The following is a 14,680-nucleotide window of genomic DNA, read 5'->3' on the forward strand; positions in this document are numbered from 1 at the left end:
CACACTCCAACCCCCCCCACATTCCTATTCTTAATTTTTATAAACATCTATTTTCAGCTTACTTAATGATCATTATAGTTAACCCCACACCAAGTAAAAGAGTTCAACAAATAGTATGAAGAAAAAGAAAAACAACATAACATTGTTCCTCAATGGAAGACACAAGGGCTGTAAACAATCAACGAATTTCAGAATGTCTATTCAGTGTAATACATTACATTTTCAGGTATAACTGTTTTCTATAACGAAGGATTTTCCTCCTCTTATTTTTTCTCCCTATTCCATCAATGCTATGTATTCCAGAGTCAGTAGGATATTCCCCCTAACATGCCCTTCATATTCTAGCAACCCTGAAATTTAGTGCCCACTTCTCAACAACCCACTCTTAATAGTGGTTAAAATTTAAGAAAAAAACTGGAGCAGTTGTCAGAGGGAGGGAGAGGGAGAGGGAGAGGGAGACGGGAAGGGAGAGGGAGAGGGAGAGAAAGAGAATGGAGAAACAAAATTCCTTGGAGTTCATTCCAGGACTTTAGCACATGCCAATCCTAGCACCTCTCAAGTATCTGCAGAGGAGAAAAGCAGGAGGAGTGAAGAAGAAATGAGGGAAGTAACCATATAACTATAGCAACAGCCTTCCAATGACGCCCTGGCATTTGTTCAAGTTTGACTTGGAAATAAGGAAGAGGGAAAAGAGGAGGACGTCTTTCTTACTCATTCATTTTCTATGCAATTTCAACCTCATATCTTGGCCACTGACTCCATCTTCGAACCTTTATGCTAATCTCTCTACCTCTGAAATCAAATCCTGAGAGTGTACTTTACTCACTGTCAGATTCACTCTGCTGAATACCTTACGCCCACCTCCAATAATTCAGCACCAGAGGAATTGTTGCCAATTTATCATCAATATTATGCTACAGTAGAATATTTGTTTATAAAGTTACAGTATTCACTTATACTTTTTCATACAGAATATATAAACATAAATTTTATAAATTTAAGAAAATTACCACTCAATTTGTAAAGTTTTGTAAAAAATAAAAGATTGCCAAGTTCAAACGCAGAACTAATCTCACCATATGTCAAGGCAGATGTATGATCATGGTCCAAGCATCTGAATAATGAGCACAGAAACAAAACAAAGGGAAAAATCTCAAAAAACAGAGAGTTAAAGAGAGTTCTTCAACTACTTCTGGAATTTTACGTTTCTTAAGAGATTGGGCATTCTCTAGCTCATGAAAGGTTTTGGTTTTTTTGTCTACAACTTTTCATAGTAATTCTACTTTAAAAGGTGTCTTACAACTCTCACCCCAGTGAACAGAAAGAATGTATAAAATACCTTTTGAGTCTTAAGGTTACTTGAGCTGTTTTTAAAGTAAAACAGCTTATAAGAAAATATGTGCCCATATTAAGCAGCAGTTTGGGTAAGCATTTAACCAACATTAAGTCACCCTCACACCTTTAATAAATTAACTCTGAGGCATTCTAGCATTTAATACCCATACTACCAAGTCATCCTGGCTCCCCACAAAAATACTTAATTCCTAGAATGAGCAATTCTGTTTAATGTATGAAAATTACTTTTGCACTCTTCATTCACCATCTCTGAAGAAGCAAAGCTCTCACTACTAGAATGTCTTCTACCATGATAAACAAAAGAATGTACTGTAAATTTATCAGAAGTCTTTAAGGAAAGGAGAGCTTCAATGATAAAATGATCAGTATCAAGTAATAACTTTTTTTCTAAAACTAACTCAAAATCCTTTAAAAAACAGACAGCATATATTAACCCAGAGAATAATGACCAAACTACTATAAACTTACAAGAAGCAAAAGCACACTTCCTGCATTAATTTATCTATTTTTTATCTTATACATGTGGTAGAATTATGACTTTGAAATTGTAATGAAGTAAAATGCTCCCTATGCATGTTGGTGACAGAAGTTAATTTGTCTCCTATTAACGGGTTTTTTTACAAATTAAATGCTAAGCCCACGGAATGTTGTTTTCTTACATAAATCAGTCACTTGATCCTTGCTGGCTTGTGCCAAGCAGAGTCATAAATCAGACAAGTAAAATTCACATAGCAGGGAAAACAGAAAACCTGCATTAGACTTCAACATTTATTGAAAAATAAATGAAAAATATATGAAAGCATGTTTAAAGGAGAATAAATCTTACTTCAGATGAAAATAATAAAATTCTATCAGAATATAAGTAACCCTGGTTTCTGATCAACTTACCTCACTTGCTATATAATTTGCATTACTGGAATCACCCAGAATGAAAGGACACTTTCATTTTCTAACTACTTGAGTTGAATTCCATGACAGCGGCACAGGCAAACTCAAAACACAAATTTCAGTTCTCCACGTTCAGTGTTAATTCCATTAAGCCATGAAAAAACCCAAAATGACAACATCCATGGAATGTTACCTACTTCTGAAGACTATGTGAATACAATTATAAAGGACTGATGAAAAAACAAAAATGGGCAGGTGGTAAGCACAACAGTTAAGATGCACTCCCCCCAAGGGGTTGACACTGTGGTGTCACACTGTGGTAAAACCACTGCAAGGCCCGCATCCCATATGGGCGCCAGTTCAAATCCCAGCAGCTCCATATCTGATCCAGTTCTCTGCTAATGTGGAAGATGGCCCATGTGCTTGGGCCCCTGAACTCACATGGGAGGCCCAGAGACTTCTGGCTCCTGGCTTTGGCCTGACTCAGCCCCAACTGTTGCAGCCTCTTGGGAAGTAAACTGGCAGATGGGAGATATTCATTCTCATTCTCTCTCTCTCTCTCTCTCTCTCTCTCTCTCTCTCTCTCTCTCCCTGCCTCCCTCCCTCCCTCCCTGGAATCCTGCCTTTCAAATAAATAAATAAATCTTCAAAAAAACAAAACGAAACAAAACAAAAAAAACCACATTCCTTATCAGACTGCCTGGGTTTGAGTTTCAGCACTGCTCCCATTCAGCTTCATGGCAATCAGCACCTTAAGAGGTACCAGACGATGAATTAACTATTTAGTCCTGCCATCCACACGGGATATCTGGATGGAGCATGGGGATCCTAGCTTTGGCCTGGCCCAACCCCACCTGTTATGGGTATTTGGGGAATAAATCAGCAGATGAAAGATCTATATATTGTTTTTTTTTTCTTTTAAATTTTCTCTTCTTCTTCTCTCCATTTATCTTCTTTCAGATAAACAAAACAATGAAGAAATAAAAATTAATACTATAAAACAAAAATAACAGAAGAGAAATGTTCACCTCAAAGTTATTTAATATTAGCAAAAAGAAAAAAATCCAAATTTTCAAAAGCAGAGTTTTGTGAAATTAGTACTGACACAGCTGAACTTTTTTAAAAGATTCATTTTATTTATCTGTAAGCTAGAGTTACAGAGAGACGTAGAGCCAGAGAAAGAGAGAGAGAGGTTACCCACTGAGCTGGTTCACTCAACAAATCACTGCAAAGGCCAGAGCTGAGCTGATCCAAAGCAAGAAGCCAGGAGCTTCCTCCGGGTCCCCCATCTGGTTGCAGGTGCCCAAACACGTGACCCATCTTCTACTCTTTACCAGGCCATAGCAGAGAGCTGGATCAGAACTGGGACTTGAACCTGTGCTCATATGGGATGCCAGCGCTGCAGGCTGGGGCTTTAACCCACCACGCCATAGCACAGGCATCCTGACATACAGTTTTAATGGAATATTATACTGGAACCAATAAATGAAAAACTATATTGCTGAAGAATATTTACTGGCATGCAAGAATGTTTATTATATATGGTAGAATGTACACAAGTAATCTGTAAAATAGTAGGCACCACAGTATATGCTTATACAAAAGTTTGAAATTTCTAAGTTTTCTATTTTCCATCTCACAAAATGCAGAATACACAGGGAGAAGGTAGAAGGTGGAATACATCTCTGGCAGTGTATTATATTTAATTGCATTAAAGGATAAGGATGTATTGTATAAGTTTCTGGGCTAAAAGATCTACAAAGCAAAGTGAGACACTAAATAAATAGTTGAAATAAGCAATTTAATATTCAGCTCTTTCTAGGCAAAACTAACAAGCAACTACAAGGTTTGCAGCACCTGATAGTCCAAATTTATGCCAAAGGATTCACTTTAGACATATAGCAAAGAGCAAACACTTACCAACAAGAAAATTATATACTACCAAGAATGAGACTACTTTTCATCTGTTTGTACAAATGTGTATGTGTATGCAAGAGAGACAGAGAAAACATATCACACACACACACACACACACATACATACACACACACTGGGAGGACTTGAGAAAAGGATGGGCAGAGAGACTAAGAAGTATAAAGCTTACCTGAAATAGCCTGGTGAAAATGTCAAATTCAAAAACTGAAATGTAATCATTGCAAGTTAAATCAATTGTTGATTTCAGAGCCATTGCTTCCAAGCCAGAGCTAATTTGATGGACTTCATGAAGGCACTGCCTGAATACTTTCCACGGTACAATAGTTCTGCACAAAGGGAAGAAAAAATGAGTAATTGAATCAAGTGTCATTTAAGACATACCTGCCATGGAAAAGGCACAATTCAATTATAAAATTAATATAATTGTATTTGCATTAAAGGATAAATAGTTGAGAATGTTCATGATTCAGATCATATGCGATGGACTCTGCTAAGTTGATTATTTTGCATTTGCTAAGAATATGACAAAATTTAAATCACTTTTTCCTCAGTCTTTTTTTTTATCAAGATAGCTCTAGAAATACATCACTAAGAAGATGCTATGGTCAAAGTTCTATGTGTTGGCTAGTGTCGCGGCTCACTTGGCTAATCCTCCACCTGCGGCGCCGGCACCCCAGGTTCTAGTCCCGGTCAGGCTCTGGATTCTGTCCCGATTGCTCCTCTTCCAGTCCAGCTCTCTGCTGTGGCCCGGGAAGGCAGTGGAGGATGGCCCAAGTGCTTGAGCCCTGCACCCGCATTAGAGACCAGGAGGAGGCACCTGGCTCCTGGCTTCAGATCGGCGCAGTGCGCCGGCCATAGCGGCCATTAGGGGAGTGAACCAACAAAAGGAAGACCTTTCTCTCTGTCTCTCTCTCTCTCACTGCCTAACTCTGCCTGTCCAAAAAAAAAAAAAAAAAAAGTTCTATGTGTCACAGCATTTGCATTTTTGTACACTAAGGTTATTTAGCTATGAATGATAATTAAATTCTTCCTCTATTTTCTTAAAATAGTTCTGAGATGATGATGGGTCTACACAATAGCAGGGAACCTTTATTCAATGCACAAAATAATAATGTGTATACAGCATTTTAAGAAAGTTAAGGTCAGAGGTCATAAAAATATTACTCCCATCACCCTGATGTTTTCCACAGATATCAACAGCACATACAATCTAAGCTTTCATATCAGTACACAGAGAAACCTTAGTTTTTAAGATAACTACAAACCGCTATCTCATGCCTTTAGCCAAAACACGTTAATCAACTTTTTTTATTAAATATACGCAAAAACCTTTAATAGTTAATGCAATCACATGAGTAAAAATCTTAGAAGAGTCTACAATAGTCCAGGGCAAGGTCTCTCCCCTGAACCAGCCCCTACCTGACCAGTTTCCAACATTCACTCACTCTCCTCCACACTATACAATGAGTAACATCTTAAACATGTTTTAGCTAACCTTTCTCCATTTAGAACACACAGTAAGAACTGGAAAGGCCTTTGCCTAAAACAGATGAAACCATTATTTTTAAAATTTTAAAGTGCAGTTCTTAAAATAGGACAGCAGAAGAATAATAGTCATTCTCTTAAAAGACAGCAAATACTTAAAGTTTAGGTTTTCCTTTACTAATTTCTCTTGAGAAATATGAGATTCCAGCAGAATGGACTGAATTCTGCTTGGTCACAGCCTATGCCAAGCTTCCCAATGAGGCATCACCATTAGGTACAACACTGATATTCATTAACAATCATCTAAAGCAGTGGTTGTCAAACTTTAGCAAACATCCAAGTCATCAGAGAAGACTGTCAACACGGAGACTACTGATACCCAACTGAATACATTCTCATTTGTAGGACTGGCATATGGCCTGAGAATTTACAGTTCTCTCCCAAGTTCCCACATGATGCTGATGCTGACAATCTAGACACCTTGAGAGTCACTAATCTATTAAACAGTAAGTTAAGGCAGTGCTGGGAAATATGACCATGAAAATACAAGATAATCATCTTTGTGCATGAAGAACACAAACATTTGGGGTAGAAATAAGATTTGTAACATTAAAAAATTATGAAGGAGGTGGATATAAGTGTTAGTTGATGGATAGAAAAAAAGGCCTGGAAGAATCTAGAAAAGGCATCTGGGAAGTGGCAGGAATGAATCATGAGAGCGGCTTACATTACCAGGCTGTATTTATAAGAAAGTTTAGGTTTAATGTACCATCAAAAGAAGAAAAATATGAGGCTTAATACCTCAGAAGGCTCTTCTCTATGTATGAACAAAACAGGAAACCACAGACAACTAAAGAGAGACACCACATCAGACGCCATTTAGAAGAAACTAACGTCAGGCTCTGATTAAGGTTAACAAAATGCTGTGTTTTAAAAGAACAAGGAAAATTTTAATAACATTAGAAAGCTATTGATTTATAGTGAAACATAAACATACAATTATGTCTCACTTCATTACATTTACCATGGACATAGTGCCGAAGAAGCATATTTGTCTTTCCCAAATTAAAAGTCTCCACTATTCAACACGTAAAAGGGACATGAACCATAATATTCAGAGTGAAAAAAGTTAATCAAAGATCTACTATACCATTGAAAAATGGTATTGATGTTATCTTTGGCCTAGAAAAGCTACAAAACTTTTCCTTTTATGCTTTGTGTAGAAATTATAAAACATAAATAAATTGGCCAAATATAAATGTCAGGATTTTTTTATATAAAGGATAGAAAAAAAAACTAGAAAAATAGATACCTTCAATATATTGCCATAAAAAAACTACTCATCTAATATTTAACGAGCATCTGGAATATAACTCCTTTTCCCACAGCAACTTATACAAATGTGCATACACACTTCTACAATTTTAATGTTACACATTAATTCAGAATAACAATTTACAACCAGGAAAGCTGCATGTCCACAGTACTTGTGTAAATGAAATGATTACAGTTCACCTGTGATAAACTCAACATCCGAACAGGCACTCGTGCGATGGAACTAACTCCCTGGAATTAAGAGAAGTAACATGGATAAAGCAGCTAAGGCAGTACTTGGTTGATTTATTGAATGCAAAATTTATATAATAGATACTACTCCTTTGATCACGTTGCCAAAACACCACCCCCAGCCCGACCCCATGTGTAGGAGGTGCGTATCTAGTGGGCAGGTGTCCTAAGGGAAGGGGCTCCCTGGGTAAAGTAATAGAAGTAGAAAATAAAGATGCCTTAAAAAAATAAACAAAAAAAGCATTGTTCAAAAATGACTGCACATGGAGTCTAAACTTTCCAAAGAGAACTGCAAATGGCTATCACATTCTTTCCTGAGTGTGTGGAGAGAATGGGGAGAGAGAGAAGGAATTTTCACACCCTTAATTAAAGTCCAGCAACCAGACAGCAGTGATTTCTACTTCCTCTTTCCCTAGAGATGAAGTAAGAGGAAACATTAGTGGGAAATTGTTTCACAAACACATACAAACTCCAGTGTGCGGCTAGAGACCTGGGCAAAGGCAAAGCAAAAGAGAAATGCACGGAACAGAATATAAAAGGGTCTATTCGATTTCAAGCACTGGGGCTAGCATGGTGGCACAGTAGGTTGATCCTCCGTCTGCTGCGCTGGCATCCCATATGGGCACCAGTTCTAGTCCCAGCTGCTCCTCTTCTGCCCAGCTCTCTGCTGTGGCCTGGGATAGCAGGGGAGGATGGCCCAGGTCCCTGGGCCCTTGCACCCGCATGGGAGACCAGGAGGAAGCTCCTGGCTCCTGGCTTCGGATCCGCACAGCTCTCGCTGTTGTGGACATTTGGGGAGTGAACCAACGGAAGGAAGACCTTTCTCTCTGTCTCTCTCTGTCTAAATCTGTTTAAAAAAAAAAAAAAAAAGAAAGCGATTTCAAGCACTCACCAATCCAGAAATACTTTACGTTGTTTATTTGCAATTTAAATTACAGACCACATTAACTGCAAGTTCAAGTGACTTTACAGTACACTGAAAGGCACAAACAACTGTCAATCCACAAAGATGAAATTCAAGACCAATGGATAACCATGCATTTATAACAATAATATGATTTCTGGATCTTCAGATTTTCAGAAAGAATAAGAGCTGCCATGTATTAACAGCTTACTATCATTGACCTGCCACACACAAATCTTTTGATGACTTTAAAAAAAAAAAAAAGCGATAGGGTGGGCACTATAGCCCAGTGGGTATGGTGTTCCTTCCTATATCTGAGCATCTGGTTCAAGTACTGGCTCCTCTGCTTCCAATACGGCCTGCCTCTAATACAGCAGATGATGGCTCAAGTACTTCGTTTCCTGCCTCCCACATGGGAGACCTGGATGAAGCTCCAGGCTTTGACTTGGACCATAGTAAGCTGTTGTTTAAATTTAAGGAGGGAATCAGTGGGCAGAAAGGAAGCAAAGGTTCTCTCTCTCTCATTCTCTCTCTTTGCATCTTCACATAAGTAAATTCCTTTTTTAAGTGACAGTTCTCATTCCACGTCATGAGAGATAAGACATCAGCATACAAAGCTATATTATAATTCTGTTAGTTTGATTATAAAAAAAAATCAAGAGTAATTATCTTTAAATGGCTTGAAAACCAGAGTACCCTTTCAGAGAAAACAAGATCACACACAGGTAAACAAAGCTTAAAAGGTATCAGCAGGTCAGCAACTAACAAATCACTGGATCAGCCAGGCTGGCCTCACTCTGGGTAAAGTGAAGCAGTAGATCAGATACACTGATTTGAAAAATCCTCCAATCTTAAAATAAAATAAAAAATAATTACAGATGGAAACTTTTTTTTTCTTGAAACTACTGCTTTATTTGTAATGTAATAGAAAAAAAAGAAATATTACACATACCATAGGTGTAAGTTTCACAAAAGCTAGGTAGACTGTTTGGAAACAGAAGCTTTCAAATACATCTGGTTTGAATGAGAACTTACACAGAACTTCTAAAAGGCAACTTTGCAACAAGTTTCAAAGTCTATACAGTTTCACCTAAAAGCATACTTCTAGAGAATTTCATGTAAGGAAGTCATTTCCAAATAACAAGCATAGAACAATGCAAAGCTTCATGCGCAAGTTTCATCAATGCACTGTTGTTTATAATAGCAAAAAATTAAAAACAAATATGTTCACTTGTAACAAAATAATACATTCAGACATAAGGATATTTTATTTTTAAAGCTATTAAAATTGTGAAGCAAAATATTTACTGTCATGTGAAAGTGGTTCATGGCACATTATTAAATGGGAATAGTAATTTCAAAACTGCTACAGCCATTGCTATTCAAAGTTCTAAACTATAGTTTCTGGAATGATGATTACAAATGTTGAATAATGATAAATGGAATGTGGAAGAATTACAAGTGATTCTTATTTTCAGGGTTGGTTTGTGGATTTTAACACTTGCTATCTTTCTTTTCTTTCTTCTCTCTCTCTCTCTCTCTCTCTCACTCTCTCTCTCTCTTTTATTTACTGAAAGGCAGACTGGCTCATTCCCAAAATGGCTGCAATGACTGGGGCTGGTTCCAGCCCAAAGCCAGGAGCCCAAAACTCTACCCAGGTCTCACACATGCATGGCAGAATGCAAGCACTTGGGCCATTTTCTGATTTTTCCCAGGTACTTTAATAGAAAGGTAGATGGAAAAGGCAGTAGCCTGGTCTTGAACTGGTGCTCATATGGTAGGCTAGTATTAAAGGCCTTAGCTTAACCAGTTGCGCCACAACACCAGCCCCCAAGACAGAAATTTTCTCATATGCTCTAGTAGATTAAAGGGGGAAAAGACATATACTAAAAATGTTCTAAATATGTTATATAATCATAGAAGGAATCAACTAAAAACATAAACAGTATCTGCCTATGACATCATTTTATATGCCAAAAAATACACAGGGCAAATTTTAAAGAGAAGTGACCATGGTTGATGTCAGTATTAGTAGAACATATCTAGAATATAACATGTTAAACGTGATTTTTATATTGCTTTCTGATAATACCAAATAAATAGGAATAAGGCCAACAGAAGATAAGCAAGGCTATAATACATATACACACACGAAATATGAAACATAAAATAAAGGGATATGATACTTAATAGATTCATAGACACAGCATTACAAAAATGTCAATTCTCTCCCAAATGATTTACAGATTAACAAAACTCCAATAAAAAAATTAGAGGAGGCAAGGAAGTGTGTTTGTAGCAGTAGGTACATTGCCATTTGGGACATGGAAATCCCCTAAGAAGTACCTGGTTTGGCTCTGGCTGCCTCTTCCTCCAATTCAACTTCCTGCTAATGTTTACCTTGGAAGCATTAGGTAAAGGCTCAAGTACTAGGGTCCCTGCCACCCACATGGGAGAACCATACTGAGTGCTGAGCTCCTAGCTTTGGCCTAGCCCAGCCCTGACTCTTGTAGGCATTTGGGGAATGAACCAGCCAATGGAAGATCTCTCTCTGTTCTTCCTGTTGTTTCCACTGGGTTTCAAATAAATCTCATTTATTTTAATTCAAAAATTCCACGAGGCATTTTTAATAGGAATTGATAACATTATTCTAACCTTTATAAAGAAATATCAAGAGCAATATTTAACATGACAGTCTTCAATAAGCACAATAACAAGCTTACACTATGTGTTAATTAAGACTGTGATGCTGGCACAAAGATAGACAAACAAGTTTCAGAAACAAATGTACTCGGGGCCCGTGCTGTGGCTCAGCAGGTTAACACCCTGGCCTGAAGCGCCAGCATTCCATATGGGTGCCAGTTCTAGTCCCGGCTGCTCCTCTTTCGATCCAGCTCTCTGCTGTGGCCTGGGAAAGCAGTAGAAGAATTGCTTGGGCTCCTGCACCCGCATGGGAGACCCAGAAGAAGCTCCTGGCTCCTGGCTTCAGATTAGCGCAGCTGCGGACGTTGCGGCCATCTGGGGAGTGAACCATTGGATGGAAGACTTCTCTCTCTCTCTGCCTCTCCTCTCTCTGTGTAACTCTGACTTTCAAATAAATAAATAAAAATCTTAAAAAAAAAAAAAACCAAATGTACTCACAGATGGACATTTGACCTATAACATCAATAATATATGAACAGAAGCTGAGAAAAGATGAAGCTTTTGAGAAATATTGGTGGGCCAAATGGATATGTGTGTGTGTGTGTGTGTGATTGTGGGTGTTTGAAACTGAATCTTCACCCTTACCTCACACCATGTAAAGTAAATTTTAAATGAATTTTTAGTTAAATATAAATGGTGAAATAATAAGGATTTTAGAAGGTATGTAAGAAATTATCTGTATTACTCTTGAAGAGGCAAAAATTTAAATAGAATCTAAAGGAAAAGTAGATTAAAAACTTGTATACATGAGAAGGTTTCATTAACAAAATGAAAAAGGCACATTTTGAGAGAAATAATTTACACGAATATAATCAACAAAAGATGCACATCTGTTATTAATATACAAAAATGTCCAAAAATAAAGAAACTGGGTCAATTTTCATACACATGCAATAAAGGAAAATGAAAATGTTCACTAAACAAATAAAAGTGTGCTCAACTTCTTTAGTCCTCAGGGAAATAAAAATCAAAAACACAATGACAGTCCATTCTACCACAATAGATCAACTTATTACAAAAATATGAATGATATTATAAAGCACTGGGGGAAAATATGAAGCAATAAGAACATTTAGGCACTATTCACAAATTATATAATTAAAACTATTTTGAAAAATTGTTTTGAAGTCTACTAAAGCTAAAACTATACATAAACCAGGAACCTTGCACTCACATATACCCAAAGAAAATATATAGATATATTTAAAGTATGTAAAAGAAACACTTATAGCAGCATTACTAACAATAATGCAAAAGAGAAAGAAAATGTCTATCAACAGAATGAACAGATAAATTGTGGTAGAGTCAATAAAATAAAGCAAGAAGGATGAACAACATAATGCAACACACAAGAATAGAGCTGTATTTCATAAATACCATAAAGAAACCAGATTTTGTTTTTAAAAAAGAGTATCATGACTTTGATGCAATAATACTGCTGGCAGTAGTGCCTATCTGGGACTTGCCAAGGAATTGAGGGGAAAGACACTGGAATTTCAGGTTACCTATATACTTCCATATGTACTGGGTAGCATTTGCATGTGTTCACTTTGTGAAAATTCCTCATCCTACATTTTCTACTTAGGCACTTTTGTTTATGTAAATCAAACATTATTTATCAATCTTTTTAAAATTACATTAAAAATTCAAAATTAAAAAGAAAAGAAAGAAATGTGGGAATAGACAAAGTAATTGCCAGAAAACAATGAAGCCAATCAACATATTTCTTTGTTGGTTGTCTTGTGGCTGTGGTGGTAGCAGATTGATGAGAGTTATTTAAAATCCACTCTAGCTCAGGAATCTATATAATGTGATCTTGACATTAAAACAAACAGAAAACCTGCTTTAACTCCATTAAGCTATTCCTATTTTCACTTTGTGAATTTTACTAGAAATTTCACCTTGATCAACAAAGACATGCTCAGTGTCAGTACCTTTAAAGGGAGGGCTAGCTTTGTTCAGAAGATAATGAGATATTCGTAAGATATTTGATATGTTCTGGTTTTTATTATGGACGAAAATGCTTATATTGCAATTCCTAAGTCTGTTGACATTTTGTTTACAGTTATTACTTAAATCCAATCTTGTTTGTAATGACTCTTTCTTAAAGGATTTGGGAAGAGATCCTTATCATGCTATTACTGCCTTTGCTGTTCCATCAATAAGGGAAAGGCAACTGTTTTCAAGCAATCCACAGAAAGAGCCTATCAGAGCCATTCTGGTCAGAGTTTCGAAATAGCAACTCATTTCTGATAGGATGGTAACCAAGGTTACCACAGACATTCATAATTACATCTAACCATGCTTTCTCAGAGACAAAAATTACTCTCAGAGAAACATACAGACACTGAATGCTTGTGATATATTTCTTCTCTTTACAGAAAAGCTCCTAACACTTTGTCTACAGTGCAAACAAACATACTTCTCTGTATGGTGGACATATATTCTCATTTTTCTATTTGGAAACCTAAATTTAGAATCACAACAATTTTTATACCATTGTAGGAAAAAGGATAATAGCTTGTTCAGTCTTATTCTTGGTTTTCTCAGTTACTTCCTCCTCATGGCAGATTTGATGCTTTCTATTTCTAGTCTCACACCCTAACCACTGAAAATAAAAACAAGAAATTTACTACAGGCATGCAATTACTGTAAACATAAATTCCATTTATTTTCTGACTTTCAAAATAAACTTTACTGGTGGTAGAACAGCATAGGAAGAGGAGCTACAAGTATAATCTATACATCATCTATCTGTCTATCTCTATATATATGCACACACATATTGTGTAAAAATTGCATTTAAGAGGCCGGTGCCACAGCTCACTAGGCTAATCCTCCACCTGCGGCGCCAGCGCCTGGGTTCTAGTCCCGGTTGGGGCGCCAGTTCTGTACTGGTTGCTCCTGTTCCAGTCCAGTTCTCTGCTGTGGCCCAGGAAGGCAGTGGAGGATGGCCCAAGTGCTTGGGCCCTGCACCCGCATGGGAGACCAGGAGGAAGAGCCTGGCTCCTGGCTTCGGATAGGCGCGCCGGCCCTAGCGGCCATTTGGGGGGTGAACCAATGGAAGACCTTTCTCTCTGTCTCTCTCTCTCTAACTCTGCCTGTCAAAAAAAACTGCATTTAAGATATTTCCAATTAGTAGCCATCTATCAACAAGAAGATTCGGTCTTAAAACAAGGGATTTTTTTTTTCTTTCTAATGCACAACTATTGTGTTTTCTCAAAGTTCAGTAATACTTAGAAAGTTCATGAGATACAATAGCTCATGGGCCATAGCAAGATGCCTTTGAAGTGCTGAGGTCACATTAAATAAAATTGTAAAGTTATATACCCTATAATTAGAAAGTCCTGCCACAGAAGAGCATAAGAGGGCTTTAAAATGATCTTCCCTTTAGTCATATGAGCTCAGCCTTACTAACAAAAAAGTCATTAGTAAAACAAAATTATTCATAAATCTCCCAGTGTAGACCAATTAAGTTAATAGGCAACGAATGAAGTCCACTAGATGTATAAGCTAAACTGAGGCAAAGTAATTTCCAACACTTCTAAAACCCTAACAAGAAAAACTCTACATACAGCTATGTATATGTATGTCCAAAAGACCTCTGAGTAAGAGAAACCACTATATCCCAGAAGTTCTTTTAATAAGAGAAACTGCTAATATTCTGAATACATTTTATTTGAAGAATAACAAAGCAAAAACAAGAATAAAAGGGGAACATCATTATTGTGCTTTCTAATAAGAAGCAACAATCAAAATATGGAACAGTAAGGTAAATCATTAGAAGCCCATCTACAAAAAATAAATCCCTACATATCAACTATAAAAAAAAAAACTTTTCTT

General features: G+C 37.0%; 1 protein-coding gene across 4 annotated transcripts in view; it reads right to left on the reverse strand.

The window, feature by feature from the left end:
• The window catches only part of CBLB (Cbl proto-oncogene B), a 238,091-nt gene that overhangs the window by 103,640 nt on the left and 119,771 nt on the right, over positions 1 to 14,680 (reverse strand). For all 4 annotated transcript variants that reach the window (XM_062207509.1, XM_062207500.1, XM_062207492.1 and 1 more), the window contains exon 5: positions 4,349 to 4,505. In XM_062207509.1, coding sequence (XP_062063493.1) covers positions 4,349 to 4,505 — 157 coding nt within the window. The remainder of the gene's footprint in view (positions 1 to 4,348; positions 4,506 to 14,680) is intronic.

The sequence above is a fragment of the Lepus europaeus genome, chromosome 2 (assembly GCF_033115175.1).
Source record: "Lepus europaeus isolate LE1 chromosome 2, mLepTim1.pri, whole genome shotgun sequence".
NCBI classification, from domain to species: domain Eukaryota; kingdom Metazoa; phylum Chordata; class Mammalia; order Lagomorpha; family Leporidae; genus Lepus; species Lepus europaeus.